Raw genomic sequence first — 16,839 nt, 5'->3', positions numbered from 1 at the left:
ACAATTTTCGAGCCAAATGAGTGCATAAAAAAAAACAAACAAAAGTCAGTTCAATGATCTACAACTGGTTCTCCGTGCTCAAACTACAAGATTCTTGGAGATCCCTAATAGCCATTTTAGATAGATATAAAAAATAGTCCTTTATCCATAAACTTGAAATAAAATGCATTTTGAAAATCTCATCAGAAAATATTCAAAAAATAAAGAATAAGTACTTACGCTTCTAAAGATAAACAAAAGATAATCATGTTTATTAGCGTTGACCCCGGGCGGACGAAATGACAATGTACGCACAGATTGGTAATAATATTTTGATGTTCAAAACTGTTTTGTTTACAAGCAAAGACAGAGTTGGACAGATTTATTTATAACTAGCTGCCGCTCGCGGTTATGTCCGCGTGGTGTATTGATAAAAAGGCAGGGTCTCACCTATCTATCATCATCATCATCATCATCCTCTGAGCCTTGTCCCAACTATGTTGGGGTCGGCTTCCAGTCTAACCGGATTCAGCTGAGTACCAGTGCTTTACAAGGAGCGACTGCCTATCTGACCTCCTCAACCCAGTTACCCAGGCAACCCAATACCCCTTGGTTAGACTGGTGTCAGACTTACTGGCTTCTGACTACCCGTAACGACTGCCTGACATGTTCAATGACAGCCGGGACCTACAGTTTAACGTGCCATCCGAAACACAGTCAATGGTGTCTAAGATATACTTAGAAAGTACATACAAACTTAGAAAAGTTGCATTGGTACTTGCCTGACCTGGGATCGAACCCGCGCCCTCATACTTGAGAGGTTGGTCCTTTACCCACTAGGCCACCACGCTTATACTTACGCTAACCTATCTATGTACATACCAAATTTCAAAAAAATCGGTTCAGCCGTTTTTGCGAGAAAGAATAACAAACATACATCCATACATTCTCACAAACTTGCATATTTATAATATTAGTTGGAATTCGTAGGAATAGTAGGAATTATTATGTAGGATTAGTACCTAGGAAGTAGGATCTGTTTTTAAATAGTAAATTCACGCTTTTAAAATTAACATTTATTTTTGTTAAGTTTACATAATTTGAAAATGCTGTATGCAGGCTGTGTTTGTATCTTAAACGCTGAATTTAAAAAAAATAGTAAGTAGTACCTAGGTAAATATAGGGTATGGGGGTACCGAATAATTTGTGCAGTTGACAGCTGTCAGTTTTGAAGCATAAATACCGTTGTTTGTACTGAATGACAGAACTGCCAATTGCACCAAATACGGTCTTGTTCTCCGGCGCTCCTGGGTTTGTTTTTGTGAGTAGGTTAGTAAATAAAACTAAAAATCTTACTTTATATTTAGTTAAAATTTATTCCTATATTATTTAATTGAGCACCAACTTACGACTAAGATTTTTATGTAGGAAGTAATTTATATTTACTTAAAAAATAATACCTGTAGTTAATTTATTTACAATGGGTTACTAAATATTTCATGTTAAACTTTTCATTGAAATTAACGAGAAAAAAAGTATGGCTTCATTGTTAAAAAAATATAATAAAATATGCCTAAATTATTGTCATGGAATAACTATTATTGTTTTTACTATAGGATCTATTTATCATCATTAACATCTGCGTACCTATTTTCCCATAGCTGAGCAAAGTACAAAGTACTTAATTATCAAATCAAATCGGTAACACATGGTAACGATAAAAAAATTTAGGTACATTAATATTCACACAGACTTTTATATTACATAGGTAGGTACCTGCGTTCAGATAAAAAAGTACCCAGTCAGTAACCACCTAGGCCTTATGCCTCTAAGGGTGCGTCCACATCTGGCGAATGTGCCGCGAATGCGCAGCACGCGAGCCGATTGCGAGCTGTCTGCGAGCTGCGCGCGTGCAGTCACTGCGATAGTTTGGTGTGCCTCTTTAGCGCAACTCATGCAAGGCTCGTATAGAGCGCGCGAGCGGCGCGCGATCTGCGCGCACTCAGTTCTCGCCCTTACAGTTCTGTATACTGGCTCAGTACTATCGAAGATGTCAGACGTCGCGCGCCGCCTGCGCGCTGATCGCGTACGGCGCTTAGGTCGCGCGCGAACTGCGCGCGGGCGGCGCAGAAGCGGCGCACGAACAAAAATGCACGCGCGCAGCTCGCGGGCAGGTCGCAAACGGCTCGCGAGCTGCACATTCGCGGCACATTCGCCAGATGTGGACGCACCCTAAAATATATTTTTATACCTACTTATGTATCTAGGTAAGTATACAGTTATCGGCACGGATATCGAGCCATGACCTTCACCTGGGCAGAAGCGATTTACTGCCTTATTGCCTTATGCGTACGGGTGCGCAAAGCGATCCCCACTCTTCCGCCGAGAGCCCAATATCCGTGCCGGTAACTATACGTAAATATATAATTATTTACAAAATAATACCAATCATCACATGGAGCATACGTATTTACATATCTGTATGTACATATATAGATTCCAAAGTGCAAAGTTTATTTTTAATTATGTACTTAGGTACTTTATATATTTTATCATTCAAAATTCTGAGATTATTTTAATCTGATATTTATTCTTTAATCCGCACAGAAAGTGTTTTTATTTTTCAATTAAAGATTTATCATGTTTGCCCGTTTTGTTTAAAACCAAAAGTTTTTCATGAATACGGGGCTTATAGTTCGGCCATTCAGAGAATGCGTTCCTGACACGTCGCGATTGAACTGACGACGTAACTTTGCAATGGCGTTGCAGTTACGATAAAAATATTTTTGCTGGTTGTTTACCGTTTTAACAATTGAGGAGCATTAAAACAACATTATTATATCAATAATCAATGAATGTAGTTACGTCGTCAGTTCAATCGCGACGTGTCAGGAACGCATTCTCTGAATGGCCGAACTATAATGAGGCTAACTCATATTGTAAAGTACTAATGGAACTTTTGAATGCTGTCAGTTATCGCGAGAAACTATCCTTGTTTGTACTGACTGACAGCAGCTGTCAATGCACCAAAAGAGTTAGAATTTGTCGGACGAATTTATCACATCCTGGTTATAACTTCGATCTAACAAACTGGCAAACTATCTGTCTATCACCTTTTTTGTTCACAAATCTATAAAACAATTGATCGTAGTACACAAATCCGTCATTTTCTATATTTAAAGATGGCGGCTTGGCTGTACGACTTTCGTTCCAATGCCTCAGCAATAAGTCGCGGAATAACAAGTCTTTTTCAAAAAAGTCTGGTTTCAAAAAGGTTGGGTTTTGAGGTTTCGTCGTACATATTTCCCGAGAAGAATGTGTCGACCTGAAAAAGAGAAAAATAGAAGTAAATTTTACAGTCAGACGAGCCTGTAAATTTACATATTTATTACGATTTCGCCTGAGACTTGAGACGTGGGAAATACGTCCTCAGCTTATTTTTTTTAACGACGTCGAAAATCTTCAAATGACCCCTCACGCTGTGGGTTAGCAGCGGTGAAGGAGTGTCAGACTCTTACTGACTAAAAACCGTCGTGTTCCGTCGTAGGCCTTTTATGTACCAGGGTCGCGGTAACTCTTTCAAACAATCCCGCAGCCCCGGCAAGCCTTGGCCCTGCTGGGCCCCGCTGATATTACTATGGATCTTACCCCTTATAATATGCTGTGAAGTTCACTATCCATTCGTCAAAGTCGGTATACATCCCATCAAGACTAGATACACCTTGAGGTGATGATTCTGAAATTATAACATCACAATTTTAGAGAAATCTTCTTGCCCCTTATCTCATCATCTAGCTAGCCTTATCCCAACTATGTTGAGGTCGGATCCTAGTCTAATGCAGCTGAGTATCTGCCTATCTGGCCTCCTCAACTCAGTTACCCAGGCAACCCGATACCCTTGATAAGACTGGTTATATTATCAGGCTCTCAGTTCTGACTACCCGTAACGACTGCCAAAGATGTTCAAATGACAGTCTTAACCGACTAATCTCCTCATCGTGACACGAGGGTCACCCATCCACGGACCAACCGCGGCAATCGTTGCTTAACCTTATGATCTATTGTCCCGTACGACTATTACTTAACCAAGAATTAATTTGTATTTAAATTCAATTAATTATACCTACAAAGTATACTGTAATATTGTAAATTAAGTATGTCCATAAAGAAACAATGTAAAACTATTTACGTACATATTATTCACAAATAAAACAATCTAAATAGTACAAAACTTACCATTTAAACGATTATTATCCATTTTTTTAAAACAAAAACTCAAGACACTTTATTATTGTTTGGTAAACACACTCACTAAACTGCTGAGCAGTAAATGATACAACAATAATGTTTTTGTTGATAGTTGGTGTAAACAAACGTGCTCCCGCGCCGATAGCGAGAGTACAACAATTATCTTGTAGTGTTGTACGTGTTAAGCATCGATAAAATATATTTTTTTGTCGACTTCCCTTCTTTATGTCGCAAATATTATGACCATGCGAACCAGGTTAAACAAAATAGTCTAGATTTTAGAACTAAAAAAGCTTAAAGAATTACTTAACAATTAATTTCTAACTCTGCTTTTCTCATCATTAAGAGCACACTGCAGACTAAACAGTCGATCGATTGTTAGCAATTTTTATGAAGAAAATCTTCATTTAAATCTTGTCAATCGATGTGATACGGGCTAAATACCTGATCTTTGTAATGTACGCACATTATACTACCATTCATCTCAAGACATTCGCGTTTACGTCACTTCACTATCTAACGTTTCGTTATTCTTTCTTCTCTCATCATTCTGTCAGTCAAACATATTCTTCAGATAAAAGTTATCTAGCGATTGACAAAACGTATCTTTTATTAAAAACAACTAAAAGCACCACACCCCACCAAACCCCACACAAAAAAACATCTATCGACATCACCATTCCACTAAGCACATCACTACCACAAACGTCACGCGTCCGTATTCTGAAACCGGTCGTCAGTTGGCCAACAGATCTCAAGACATACGCGTTTACGTCACTCGCACTATCTAACGTTTCGTAAGCGTTTCGTCATTACGGCTCGTATTAACTAATAGGTAGTTTTATGTTCGTGTGATTTTGTAAAGTTAAAATCTAAAATAATAATATTATAAAGCTGATTACCCGCGTTTTCACCCACTTTCCGTGGGAACTACTGCCCGTACCCGGATAAAATATACGACCAGTGTAGCTTCGTAAAGTGAAAGATTAAAAAAAAATGGGTTTATAGTTTCGGAGCCTTTAGGATTGACACAAATTAAAAATCTTTTCTTTTTAATACTGTTACTGTTACAGCCTTTTTATCGTCCCACTGCTGGGCACAGGCCTCCTCTCACACGGAGAAGGATTGAGCATTAATCACCCACCACGCTTGCTTGCATTTCTTTTTAATAGATTAGAAGAACATATTTACCAACGTGCCAATCTCAACTACTTAACTACTGATCAGATTTGAAAAAATATTTCAGTGTTAATAGCCCAATTATCCACAAAGCCTATTTGCAAATTATCCGGGTACGTAAAGTTGTTCACAAGAGACGCCGAAACCGCAGTCCAAAGGCGATTTGTTAGCAGACAAAATCAGTAGTTTTGTAATATGTCTAATCGTGTCTCGATTTGGTAATATTTCTAGATGACTTACATAGAAAGTAGGTAGGATTATGCGTAAGGTCATGTGTTATATTAGAAAGATATGTCTTTATGTAGAATGGCTGAACCGTCTAAGAAGAAGTCTGCTTTTGAGATGGATGACATATTATAGTCGTAATTTTATTCTGCATATTTGAAGTTAACTAGGTACCTAAAGAATCAGTGTTAGTAAAATAGCAAAAAATACTTATTATTATATAATGTGTTTTCATGTTTTCTATAAAATAAAATATTACTTTGGTCATAATCAGTAAAAAACCCGGCCAAGAAGAGCGAGTTGGAGTCGCGCACGAAGGGTTCCGCGTGCATAAAAACCATTGTGAATAAAAAGGCCATAAAATCAAATATTTTTTACCCGTTTTCCACTTTGGTACGGAACCCTAACTATATAATTTATAAAAACACGGTATTCATTACAATAAATCAATAAAACGGAAGAGATCAAAGTTCAAGACAGTTGAATGTTTGACGTATCTATAATTTTATTCCGACTATTTTTCTTTGTTTTTTTTTTTTATGTCATAACTTACATAGTGCTTATTTTTTTGTTAAGGCTTAAGTTTAAATAAGTATACTTCCCTAGTGCTTAGAAAAATGGTTGACAATAAATGGCATGACAATCTTTCGAGTAATTTTATTAAAAGAGTTGAGGTATGATATTATAAGATTTTGATCGGTTTCACGAGCGTCCCGAAGAAACTTCTTTCTCCCAGACAAGATATACTCTATACTACTAGTCTGGATTTCCAACAGTCAATCGGTTCAGCGGGTTCTGCTTCAAACGCGTAAGAATAGTTGGTATTCATATTTTACTGATTTTAGGCATTTTAGACAAAAGAATAAAAAAAAATTACCGATGATGCAGATAATATGTTCTGTTAATAATTCTGGACCACCAGTCTTTTATGTGCACTGCTTAAAATTCATTCCTGTATTAACCAACCGTTTATTATGACGTAATTACACTACGAAGTTTGGTTTTAGCTCGCTTTAGTATGACATATTTGTAAAGTCCCTTCGATGTCATTATAAAAATGGAGGTTACCCTTTAGGAGGGCTTTCGCACAAATGGAAAATTGAACGGATTTTGCCGCGCGTTATATCTATCCGTAAAGTTACCATCCGCAAGCTAAAGGAGTCGTTTCTTCTTTATATAGGAACCATCGAACCATGCAATACTTTACCATACATACTTGTTATGCCAAACATAATCCCATTGCAATTTTGTTGCGGATTCTCATCATGTCGACTGTCATATGTTTTGTGTGCAGAATACATTCGTGGGCACTTGGGGTGAATCAACCCAGATTGTAGCTTTATCAATATGTCATATACTTAGATCTTTTGTTTATTGAAATAGGTACTAAGCTGTTTTCCACTGTTTCACCATGGGAACTTGGGCTCTTCTCTGTGGTAAGTATGTAGATATTCAGCGTAGCTTCCCAACCGTGAATTTTTGAAATCAGGTCGCCAGTTTTGAAGTCTTTAAACAAACAAAATAAATTTTCTTCTTTGTAATATTAGTTTTCTTCTCTCTCTCAATCTCTCCTTCCTTCTCCGAAGTCTTCCTTCTTCTAAGTTATCGAAAGCTCAATCCTTCTCCGTGTGAGAGGAGGCCTGTGCCCAGAGCAGTGGGACGATAAAAAGGCTGTTACAGTAATATTAGTACAGTCTAATTCCTGCCAGTGGTTTCACCCACCTTCCATTAGAACTGTCTGCTCCTTTCACTCTAATAAAAACACCCCAAAAGCCTTCATCGATAAATGGAGTGACATGAGCGCGTTCAAGGAAATTAAGAAAATATCTCTATAGACGTATCCTTTTAATCCTTTGTAAAAACTAAGAAAACCAAGAGTTTATCTCCACAGAATAAGCCAACTATTAAATATGCGGAAGACAGTGTGAATTCACTTGACCTGGGGCCCGATTCTCCTAAGTTAATAATGTCAAAATCGAATAGTAATCGAATCGCAATACGATCGTAATAGCAGTTTTAACCATATCGGGCATTCTGCTACTAATAAAAGACCAATCGTATTCGATTGACATTTGATTGGTGTGCGATTGGTATGCTATTTTGGTAATTTTGGTCTATACGGTAGTTTGCCGTGCAATCATTTTGCAATCGTAAAACATTTGCAGACAAAATGATTCATTATTGAATGACAGAAAAGAATAAAAACGTTTATTTCAAAGAAAAAATAGCGGAATGCCACATACGCTTCAATAGTAATCGAGTCGGGATTGGATCTCAGTCGAATCGAGTCGAACGTCAATCGAAGGTCGCTTAAGTAAAATTAGGAGAATCGGGCCCCTGTTGCAAATATAAATGCATACTGCAGTCTCATAAAAGTCATCGTTTACGTAGATATGTAGTATAATCATGTTGTTAACAAACCGCTTTCCGACGGCATATAAAGGTAAGTTGTTAAACTTTACTTTTGGTCTAGTCCAGGGTTTCTTTAATTTTTTGGAACCACAACTAACAAACAAACAAACACAAACGACTCTCACACTTTTTTTATTTACTAAAGGGTTTACCAACAGCTTCTCTGTAAATAAAGCTAGAGTACAATTTCTGTTATTACTAGGACTTACACAGTTGCCGATTACAAGTTAAACAACATATGCAAATTAATGATAGGATATAAACTAAACTAAAAAAATCTAATTAAAATTAGAGTAAAAGTAAACTAAACTTGTTGCAATACCCCACCCCTGTCAAAAATACTTTTGGAAAAGAAAAAAAAAGACCTTCATACTTTCACCACCAAATAACTACAATGTAATATTTACACTTTACAAACCGATCTACTGCGTACCCTTGATATACGTGCTTCGGACCCCTAACGGGTTCGTGGACCAACTTTGAGAAACCCTGGTCTAGTTGCTCTATTGCTCATGTTCGCGGAATTGCCTCAGTTCCCTGATCAGGATTTAGGAAGATTTCTTATCGCGATAGCAAACTATTTTAGAATTATATTATTTTGATAATTTTTTGACGCTTTTTAGTTTTAATGTAAATGCTCTTTTATGTACCTATATTTTTTTATAAACTTAGCTCTGTAAATATTATTGTTGTGGATAAAAATCCCAATGAATTCAGAATAACACCTTTTTATAATCAGTAAGTATTATAATCTTAACAACAAGAAGAGTTGATCCACGCCAATATCATTTAAATCGCTATAAGATACGCTAGCACTTGACCGATAGTGTTCAAGGATAAAATAGTTGGTAAACAACAATAAAACATTATCTTCTTTTATAAAAAAAAAAAAAAACAAATTTTATTTTGTTTTGGTTTTAATGTTACAAAGGTTTCTCTTTTGTCTTTCCGCTATCCATCCATTTTTTGTTGGGAAATCATCAAATGAGTCCTCCCGCTGTGGGTGCAGCGTGAGGGAGTGTCAGACTCTTACTGACTAATGCCCGCCATGTTCCTTCTTAAGCCCTTTATGTACTAGGGCCGCGGTAACTCGCGCGAATAATCCCGCAGCACCGGTAGGGTTCAGACCTAAGTTTGCAGAATGCTCCTTGAGTCTTAAGTCAATGTCAAAATTGTTTATTAAAAATCTAATAGACTAATTTGATAAGCTCTTTTTAACGTCAATATTACAAAATGATAGCACTCCTAAAACACCCCCCGTTCCACTTCCTAGTGTTATAGCTGGAAAGAAGAAGCGGTGAAGAACAAACTATCCAAATAGGAGCGAAGATAAAAGAAAATATAAAAGAAAAACAGTGGATATTTAAAACTGAGTTTATTTTAATGACTAGAGAATGTACACTTAGAAATAGATTTAAAATACATACTTACTTTTAGTGCGTCTACATTAAATTAGAACTTAAAAAAGGATACGGTCATTGCGCAAACGGAACTTTCAAAAACAGGTTAAGAGTATCTGCAAACTTTATACGCGAACACAGAACACATTCTAGCAGTTTTACTTCGCAAAAAAATAGATAAAATAAAACAATACAAACTGCTTTCTTCCCAGGTAACTGGGTTGAGGAGATCAGATAGGAATTCGCTGCTTGTAAAACACTGGTACTCAGCTGCATCCGGGTAAACTGCAAGCCGACCATAACATAGTTAGCAAATGGTTAGGCAGATAATGACAATCTGATTTCTTCACACAATAACCGTATCTTCACAATTTGGTTCATAGCTTGGTATAAGTAAATCAAAACATTTTGTGTAATTCATAAGTTTGAAAAACACTCACTTTCGCAGTCCATATTTTCCTGAATATAGAAACTGTATGTCATTATGGGCAAGACACTTTCTGCAGTCAAAATAACTTCAATGTAGTGCTACACAAATACTTTTAAAATGGAACTTAAAGTTAAGTAAAGTTTGAGTATTTCGAGGGTCGTTTTTTCTTTAATAGTTTTCTCTATATTTTGTCGCAGTCGGTTTAAATAACTTGCACTTATCACCACGATACTAAATAGTCACATCACTTGATTTGTGCATATCTCACTAATACACTCATTGTCAGATAAACATAACTAAATTGTCCTTATTTACACAATCCCAAAATATCATTACACTTTTCCACTACCCAATCTCACTATTCGATATTCCAGTCCCACTTTTGCGGTTTCCAGGAAACCTTCTGAATATTCCAGATGCACTATCGCAGTTTCCAGAACCACTTTATGTTTTTCCAATGTGACTTCTTGTTAGAGATCCCACCCATTATGAGTGTTTAGTGACTTTGGTTTAAATGTCATCATCTCGGTCGTGAGGCTGGTGTCTTTGCAACACTGCTAGTCTTTGCTGGGTAACCTCTAAATGATGTTTCCGCCATTTTATGCGCCGATTTTGGAACCAGACTTTTACCTGTAATAAAATAAAATTGTTAAAGAACTGTCAAAAGAAGTTGTTGTGAAAATTTCGAAAATATTATGAAATTGCAACATGTGGGCGTCGCGCCAGCACATTTTTTGTTCGCGAACAAAATTAATGCGAATAATTGGTGGCATTTCAGCTTACGCTATAAGTAGATACAAAGATATTGTTATTTTATTTTATTTATTTGCTATTTACTCTAAAACATAAATTACTTCATAAAAAGTGACACCCGCAAAACGACATAATCTGTCTGGCATAATGCTAAATAGGACTTAGGTATTTAACACATACATTCGATTTTTTGTATGTAATTTTTCCCTTTAGGTCTTGTGTTGTGTCAATGAGGCTCAAGTTCACGGACAACTTTCACGTAAGTAGACACAAAATAAATAATTTAAAAAATAACGGACTTTTACGTTGTCGGTGAACTTGGGCCTGAGGCCTCTTATACACGGCACGTATTTGCCGTGAAAATCTACGGTTAATTCACTGTATGACGCGTATGTGAACACGGCGGTCAGTTTTGTATGTCAGTTCGGCAAATGCGCGGTTTGTTAAAAAAAACTCGCCGTGAACAAGAACTCTGAATACTTATTCTTTTTTTGTTTTATTTTGCTCACCTGTGCCTCTGTCAACTGCAGAGCATGAGCTAGATACAGTCTCTCGGGCCCCACCATGTACTGCTGCCTCTCGGACTCGGCTTCCAGTCTCTCTAGCTGCTCTGGAGTGAATATTGTTCGTAAGCTCACCTGTGCCTCTGTCAGTTGTAGAGCATGAGCTAGATACAGTCTCTCGGGCCCCACCATGTACTGCTGCCTCTCGAACTCGGCTTCCAGTCTCTCTAGCTGCTCTGGAGTGAATATTGTTCGTATCCTCTTACTTCTGCCGGAGCTGGGAATTAGAGAGCATGTTAATTGATTTGAAGTCTTATTTTAATGAGGCAAGAGTTGTATTTTGTATGGCACGGAAACTTATAGTTGTGGGTCGCGGCTGTAATAGACAGCTTGTTAAGTTGTGGGTTGCGGCTGTAGGTTATTCGCTTTTTTAGATTTTTTCATGGGACAACGCTCTGTTCGTACGGTGACAGCAAACAGTGTTTTAACCGGCTTCCTAAAAACCAGGTTGATTTTGTTAATATTTTAACTGTTCTGCATTGCACTGGTTGCTTATATCAGAGGGGCTAAGCTATCCGTAAAACTGTGTTTCATAGAGCTTCTTTTGCTAGTATTAGATAATAATTGATTGTGTACAAACCTGTTGGAACACGTCATGGAGTGACTTCTGGAGGTCTTCATCTGGCCTACTTGCGGCCTCATGTCGGGCCGGGGACTGTCTGCAAAGAAATACAATTGATAATGGTTTTATGTTTGCCTATTGTTAACAATAGGCTGCTAGATCTTCGCAATTGAGAGTAAGTATACTTGATATTTTGTGAAAGAGAATGAGTCAACGCTTTTATTCCGTTGCGGTAATTCGGTACTGCTATTATAAATGAGATACTTTGTTGTCGCTGAAAAGGCTGATCTAAATGAGATTATTCTAAATGAGTCATAGTAGGGATGTGTGTGTGTGATGGACCAATCTTGAAGGTTGGAAAGAAAGCCATCGGGCAGACAGCATTCTGGAGACAGAGATCATTTATTTCTGGATGCGGGAAGTAGTATGCTCTCGGGTTGTGAACGAAGTTACGGGCGACATTAGCTACTAAATAAAAATGAAGAGATAAGATAAGACCTATAATATAAATAAATGGCTAGGTAAGAACAGAAGTAATCCAAGTAGCATTTTTTAAAAGTTGAGATATTCATAGAAATGCGTTTTTATGAATATCATAATTATGTTGAGCACATGATTTAAAATATGTTTGTTATTTGATAGATATAAACATAACTCAAACTTTCATAGCTGTTTTTCTTTAGTAAATGCAATTTTGATAAAAATATTGATTTAATTGTAGAAAATACCAATATTTGTTGAAATACAGAAACGTAACATAAAAGAGTTTGTTTGAAAAAGTACTGAATAGCACTTGGATTACTTTTGCACAACCTCACTTCATACTCAAAAGTTCCAAAAATCGACTTAGCTCCATTTTGTCAAAAATGTTACTTGGATCACTTCTGTTCTTAACTAGCCAAATAATGATAAGATGAGGCCTATAATATTAGATATAATACTTGTGATGATTTTATCATGTATTTTAGCTACCTGTATTTAAAGTGTCCAACTTTTTAATTTTTCAGTCATTATTTAAAAGTTTAAACAGCACACGCACCTATAGCTCAGAAAACATTCACCCAATTCCAAAATAAAAACAAACAAATCCTTCAATTAAACCTCTTTAGAGTCAACATTATATTTTCGTCATTTCGCCGCTAATCCTGCGACAGTCCACCTGCATATACATATCAAAGAGCAGACTTTAATAAGCCGGAGCACCCCTCGACAATGTCTATGTAATTAAATGTTCGGCAGCAACCCTTAGGAATGACGGCTAAGGGCCCAATTGTTACGATTACAAGGTTTATCTGCACTTATTGTTGTAAATGTGAATGCTATAATGCCGATTTTACACTTGTAAGTTGCTTTCGTAAAAATACAATGTTCTAAAAAATAATGATTAGTGACTTACGAGGGGGAAACATGTAAATGTATGTATCTTTAATATTTTCCTAATCCTCCTAGCCGATTATCCGTGACGGCGGTTATTCTCATGTAAGGAGATCAGCCAACTGCGCAGGACATATTATAGTGCACAAGCATTTGCTTGGACACAGGTGCACTCACTATTCTTTCACTCTCATAGCGCGATGGAACGATAATCCGACACCACATGAGAAAAATCACAAGCAGGACCGACATTAACGTGCTCAATTCCCTAATTAGCATTTTCCAAATAAAAGAAAGATAAAGCTAATTAAGGGTGTTCAGAACCCGACCTAGTTTGCAGGTGTGTGAAGAACATTTTCCGATTTAGAGCTTTCTTTTTTGTTAATCTTCTTAAAATAACATATTATGGCATAGTTCACGCTAAATAACTATGCAATTCCATTTAAAAGTTATCCATTGGAATCTTTGCGTATTTGTTAGAATAGATATTATCCACTGCTACAGATAGACAACAAATCAAAGTAGGTAGGTATTGCACAACTAAATTGAAAGACTATTAACTTAATTCACGATAAAAACATCAGACGAACACTGCAATGCATGCGTGAGGTGTCAAATGACTAACTTGCTTTGCTAATGCTAAGTTTTTTAGAGCAAACTTTAGATATAGTATTAATGCTGACAAGGACTTTCATAACTCTTCATGTAGTCAAAGATATTTATTGAGAACTATGATGGTTAATTGGTTAACAGTAAGAACTTTACATGCTTTAGCAGTTTTAGGGAAGCTTATGATAACATTGTGTTGTGGGTGTTTCATCTTATCATAAAATTGTTCAGCTTGTCAAATATTAATAAACAAAGTTCCAGCAGCTTATAAAAACCATTTAAAATTCATTTATAGGTGAAAACGCGGAATATTTATTTATAAATTAAAGTTTTTGTGTATGTTACAGCTAAAGTGATCAAATATATATCTATTATACATAATGACTGGTCATTGTATATAATATCCAAATTGACTAGACAGTGTGATAGATTAATCACTTTATCTGGATCTAATTCATAACAGCTAGTCAAAGTTAGCCAAACTAATAAATATGGTGCCTATAATCGTCTGACTACTTACTAATTCTTAGAAACGGCTCAAGTTATTATCGACTCTTTTTATTATGATAAATCATCAAATGATTCTTCCCACTGTTGTGGGAGACCAGCGTGAGGAACTCAGAGAGCGTGAGCGTGAGCGTGCAGCGTGAGGTCAGACTGTTAGTGGCTTAAACCCACGCGTTGAACAACGCGCACCGCCGAGACGGGTCTGTGTCTGCCAGGAGACGGAAGGCCGATATGGTACCCGAACTCATCGCACAGGCTCACGTCTACGGTGGCTAGGAGTCGTCTCTCGACCACACAGAAGGAGACGATGGCAACCCAGTACCTTTCGCCCCGGACCTTGGCTTGAACCAGGGCCGGGTGCGAGAGGTCGCCGCTGCCGACTGCCTCGACAGGACACGGCGGTGCCCTTCCCGGGCAGGGCACACTCCGGGCCGTCGGTACAGTGGCCGGAGCCACACTTCAAAGAGGGGACTTTTCGCTACTATTATGGGGTGCACTGTGCTAACTAGTTTTTTCGAATTATATTAAGGTCAGCTACCAGGCACTTTAGTTAGTTAACATGAAATAATAATCTTTACCTACTTGTTTTATTACATTATCTAAGTCTATGGAGATATTATATAAAATTGCTATAAATGTGATTAATTCTGTGTCAATTATCACTATAAAGTGATAAATTGAGTAGATATTATAAAAAATAGCTAGATAATATGTATAATATGCGGACTTTTTACTTTGGCTGTAACATATACAAAGAGTTCCCCAAGGTAATATACTGTGGCCTAAACCATTTAATTAGAATCTTTCCAAGAAATTTATATAGATACCTAAAGCCACCTTTCGGGGAGACAGCTCGTAATAGCCGCGCGAGGCGATGGGATCGCGACGGCCGCGTGCAGTCAATGCAACAATAATAGTCACTGTACCTATGGGATTGTAACGTAACGTTTTTGAGGCACGCGACAGCCACGCGCCGAGGACAGCCTACTTATAGACTTTACACTGTATTCAATGTCAAAGTTTTGTTATTACAAATAGGGCTTTTATAGATTCTTATGAAACCAAAAGAAAGAAGTTGTCACCCAACGGCCATTCCTAATAGACAGGAGTTTGATTTTCAGGTTTCAGATGTGTGGCTAATGTCAAAATTCTATGTCTAGTAAACAAATTAACAGATAGATAGAATATGGAGTATGGAGTTTCCGTAGGTAAATGAACTGCTAAAAGATGTCAAAAGCTAGAGTCCTGGTAAAAAAAAAAGTGAGTGCCATAAGAAGAAATGGCGAAAATAAGGAAGATAGTTTTTCCATGAAACCAATAATACCTAGGCCATGTACATAGCTGGTAGCCGGCGCTGATCTACCAGCGCTTATCAGCACTGGTTCAGGCTGGTAATAGTTTCTTACTAAACCAAGCAGATTAAAGAAACATGAAGCAAATGTTACTATTGTCAAAATGTACCAGCGCCGATTACCATTGGTAGATCATCGCCAGCTACCAGCAACCTTTCTTTAAACGGCCTTTTATAAGGTTCTTTTTACGCCTTGTTTTTCGCGAACTATGTATCATATGGTGTTTCTGAGGATCAGGTTTCTTTCAATATACGGTCTCCGAGATATTTAGTACGTAACCATTTGGCCTGAAGAAGGCAAATATCAGTAGCTATCAGAACTATCCTTAATCTTAATCCTACCTTGTCTTAAAGCCGTCGGCACGCCAACCATACTCCGACAGAAGCCATCATTCAGTCGCTGAACATCATGACCAGCATACAAATAATTCTGCAGCTGCCTCTGATTCTGCTGCAACCTCTCCTGAACACTCAGGTTCATCACATCTTCATCACCATTCGTCAAACCCAAAATGGCTGCAATAGTGAAAGATTTTCCTGCTAAATTCGTCCCCTTTCCTGTCAAGTCAACTCCGAAAGCTGACTGACTGCTGTCCCCATCATCCAAGGTAGACACAGGCGATGAAGACCTGTCGGCGTTTTCGGCGAAACGGTCCACATTGTCGGCGTAAGGGTCGGCGTTGAACTTGTCTTCGCCGTCGGATATCGCCGACAGTCGGTCAACGTTCTGTTGGTACGCCGACACAGCAAGAAGGTCCGTCAAGTTCGACGGATACAAATTGGAATTCGGCCTCTGTTCCATCATTGTAATCTTCAGTTCACTTCGAAGTATTTAAATTTCATTTTTTATTTTTAAATTTAGAATTTTTATCACTTTTTTCAAACACATCACTTCAATTGTTATTTCATCAGTTAATTTTATTAGGGTTAATTTATTATTCTAATGGTTAATTAGTTAGTTAACTTGGGAAAGCGACTGTTCAGTACGGCTCGCAAAACGATATTGGGTTGCGGTTTTGATTTAAAAAGGGGCACAATTTTAAATTTGTTTGGGCGTGGCTACGAGCGATCGGTTTGGCGCGCAAAAAATGACATCGTAAGCGGTCAATTCTGGAGGGTAGAAGGTGGCCTTGGAGTGGGGTGAGTTTGGAGGGCTGTGATTGGTGGAGGGTGCGCATGCGTCGAGTGGGCGGGGCCAGATTGGAGGGGTGTGGTTTAGCCGTGATTTGCGGTCGGTAAAAGCCTTT

The 16,839-nt window shown here is 37.6% G+C and overlaps 2 protein-coding genes across 3 annotated transcripts; both read right to left on the bottom strand.

Moving 5' to 3' along the window:
• Window positions 1-1,149: 1,149 nt before the first annotated feature.
• Window positions 1,150-4,372, bottom strand: LOC124644227. 2 transcript variants are annotated; one of them, XR_006986031.1, is made up of 4 exons: window positions 4,216-4,372; window positions 3,628-3,715; window positions 2,955-3,304; window positions 1,150-1,207 (listed from the first exon to the last, which is right to left on the bottom strand). XR_006986031.1 is itself a non-coding variant. In XM_047183478.1 (3 exons), the coding sequence occupies exons 1-3, from the start codon at window positions 4,235-4,237 to the stop codon at window positions 3,049-3,051; spliced, it is 366 nt and encodes a 121-aa protein (XP_047039434.1). In that variant the 5' UTR covers window positions 4,238-4,372; the 3' UTR covers window positions 2,945-3,048. The 2 variants fall into 2 exon arrangements, 1 of the variants encoding a protein (XP_047039434.1); XM_047183478.1 differs by lacking the exon at window positions 1,150-1,207 and having other exon boundaries at window positions 2,945-3,304.
• A 4,879-nt stretch (window positions 4,373-9,251) lies between these two features.
• On the bottom strand, window positions 9,252-16,397 carry LOC124644194 (homeobox protein MSX-1). The gene is made up of 4 exons (XM_047183442.1): window positions 15,935-16,397; window positions 11,770-11,848; window positions 11,136-11,406; window positions 9,252-10,503 (listed from the first exon to the last, which is right to left on the bottom strand). Exons 1-4 carry the CDS (start codon window positions 16,395-16,397, stop codon window positions 10,384-10,386), a joined length of 933 nt encoding a protein of 310 aa, XP_047039398.1. The 3' UTR covers window positions 9,252-10,383.
• Between the last annotated feature and the right edge of the window lie 442 nt (window positions 16,398-16,839).

The sequence above is a fragment of the Helicoverpa zea genome, chromosome 29 (assembly GCF_022581195.2).
Source record: "Helicoverpa zea isolate HzStark_Cry1AcR chromosome 29, ilHelZeax1.1, whole genome shotgun sequence".
Lineage (NCBI taxonomy): Eukaryota > Metazoa > Arthropoda > Insecta > Lepidoptera > Noctuidae > Helicoverpa > Helicoverpa zea.
The sequence above is the reverse complement of the archived record's forward strand: the minus strand, read 5'-3'. Positions and strand labels throughout refer to the sequence as shown.

Coding starts and splice junctions, on each gene's coding strand:
- LOC124644227 (XM_047183478.1), bottom strand. CDS start 4,237: ATGGATAATAATCGTTTAAATG. Junction 3,716..4,215: donor GGATAATAATCGTTTAAATG/GTAAGTTTTGTA, acceptor TTATAATTTCAG/AATCATCACCTCAAGGTGTA. Junction 3,305..3,627: donor TTCACAGCATATTATAAGGG/GTAAGATCCATA, acceptor TCTCTTTTTCAG/GTCGACACATTCTTCTCGGG.
- LOC124644194 (XM_047183442.1), bottom strand. CDS start 16,397: ATGATGGAACAGAGGCCGAATTCCAATTTGTATCCGTCGAACTTGACG. Junction 11,849..15,934: donor GCCGACGGCTTTAAGACAAG/GTAGGATTAAGA, acceptor ATTTCTTTGCAG/ACAGTCCCCGGCCCGACATG. Junction 10,504..11,135: donor TGCAGTTGACAGAGGCACAG/GTGAGCAAAATA, acceptor ATTTTATTACAG/GTAAAAGTCTGGTTCCAAAA.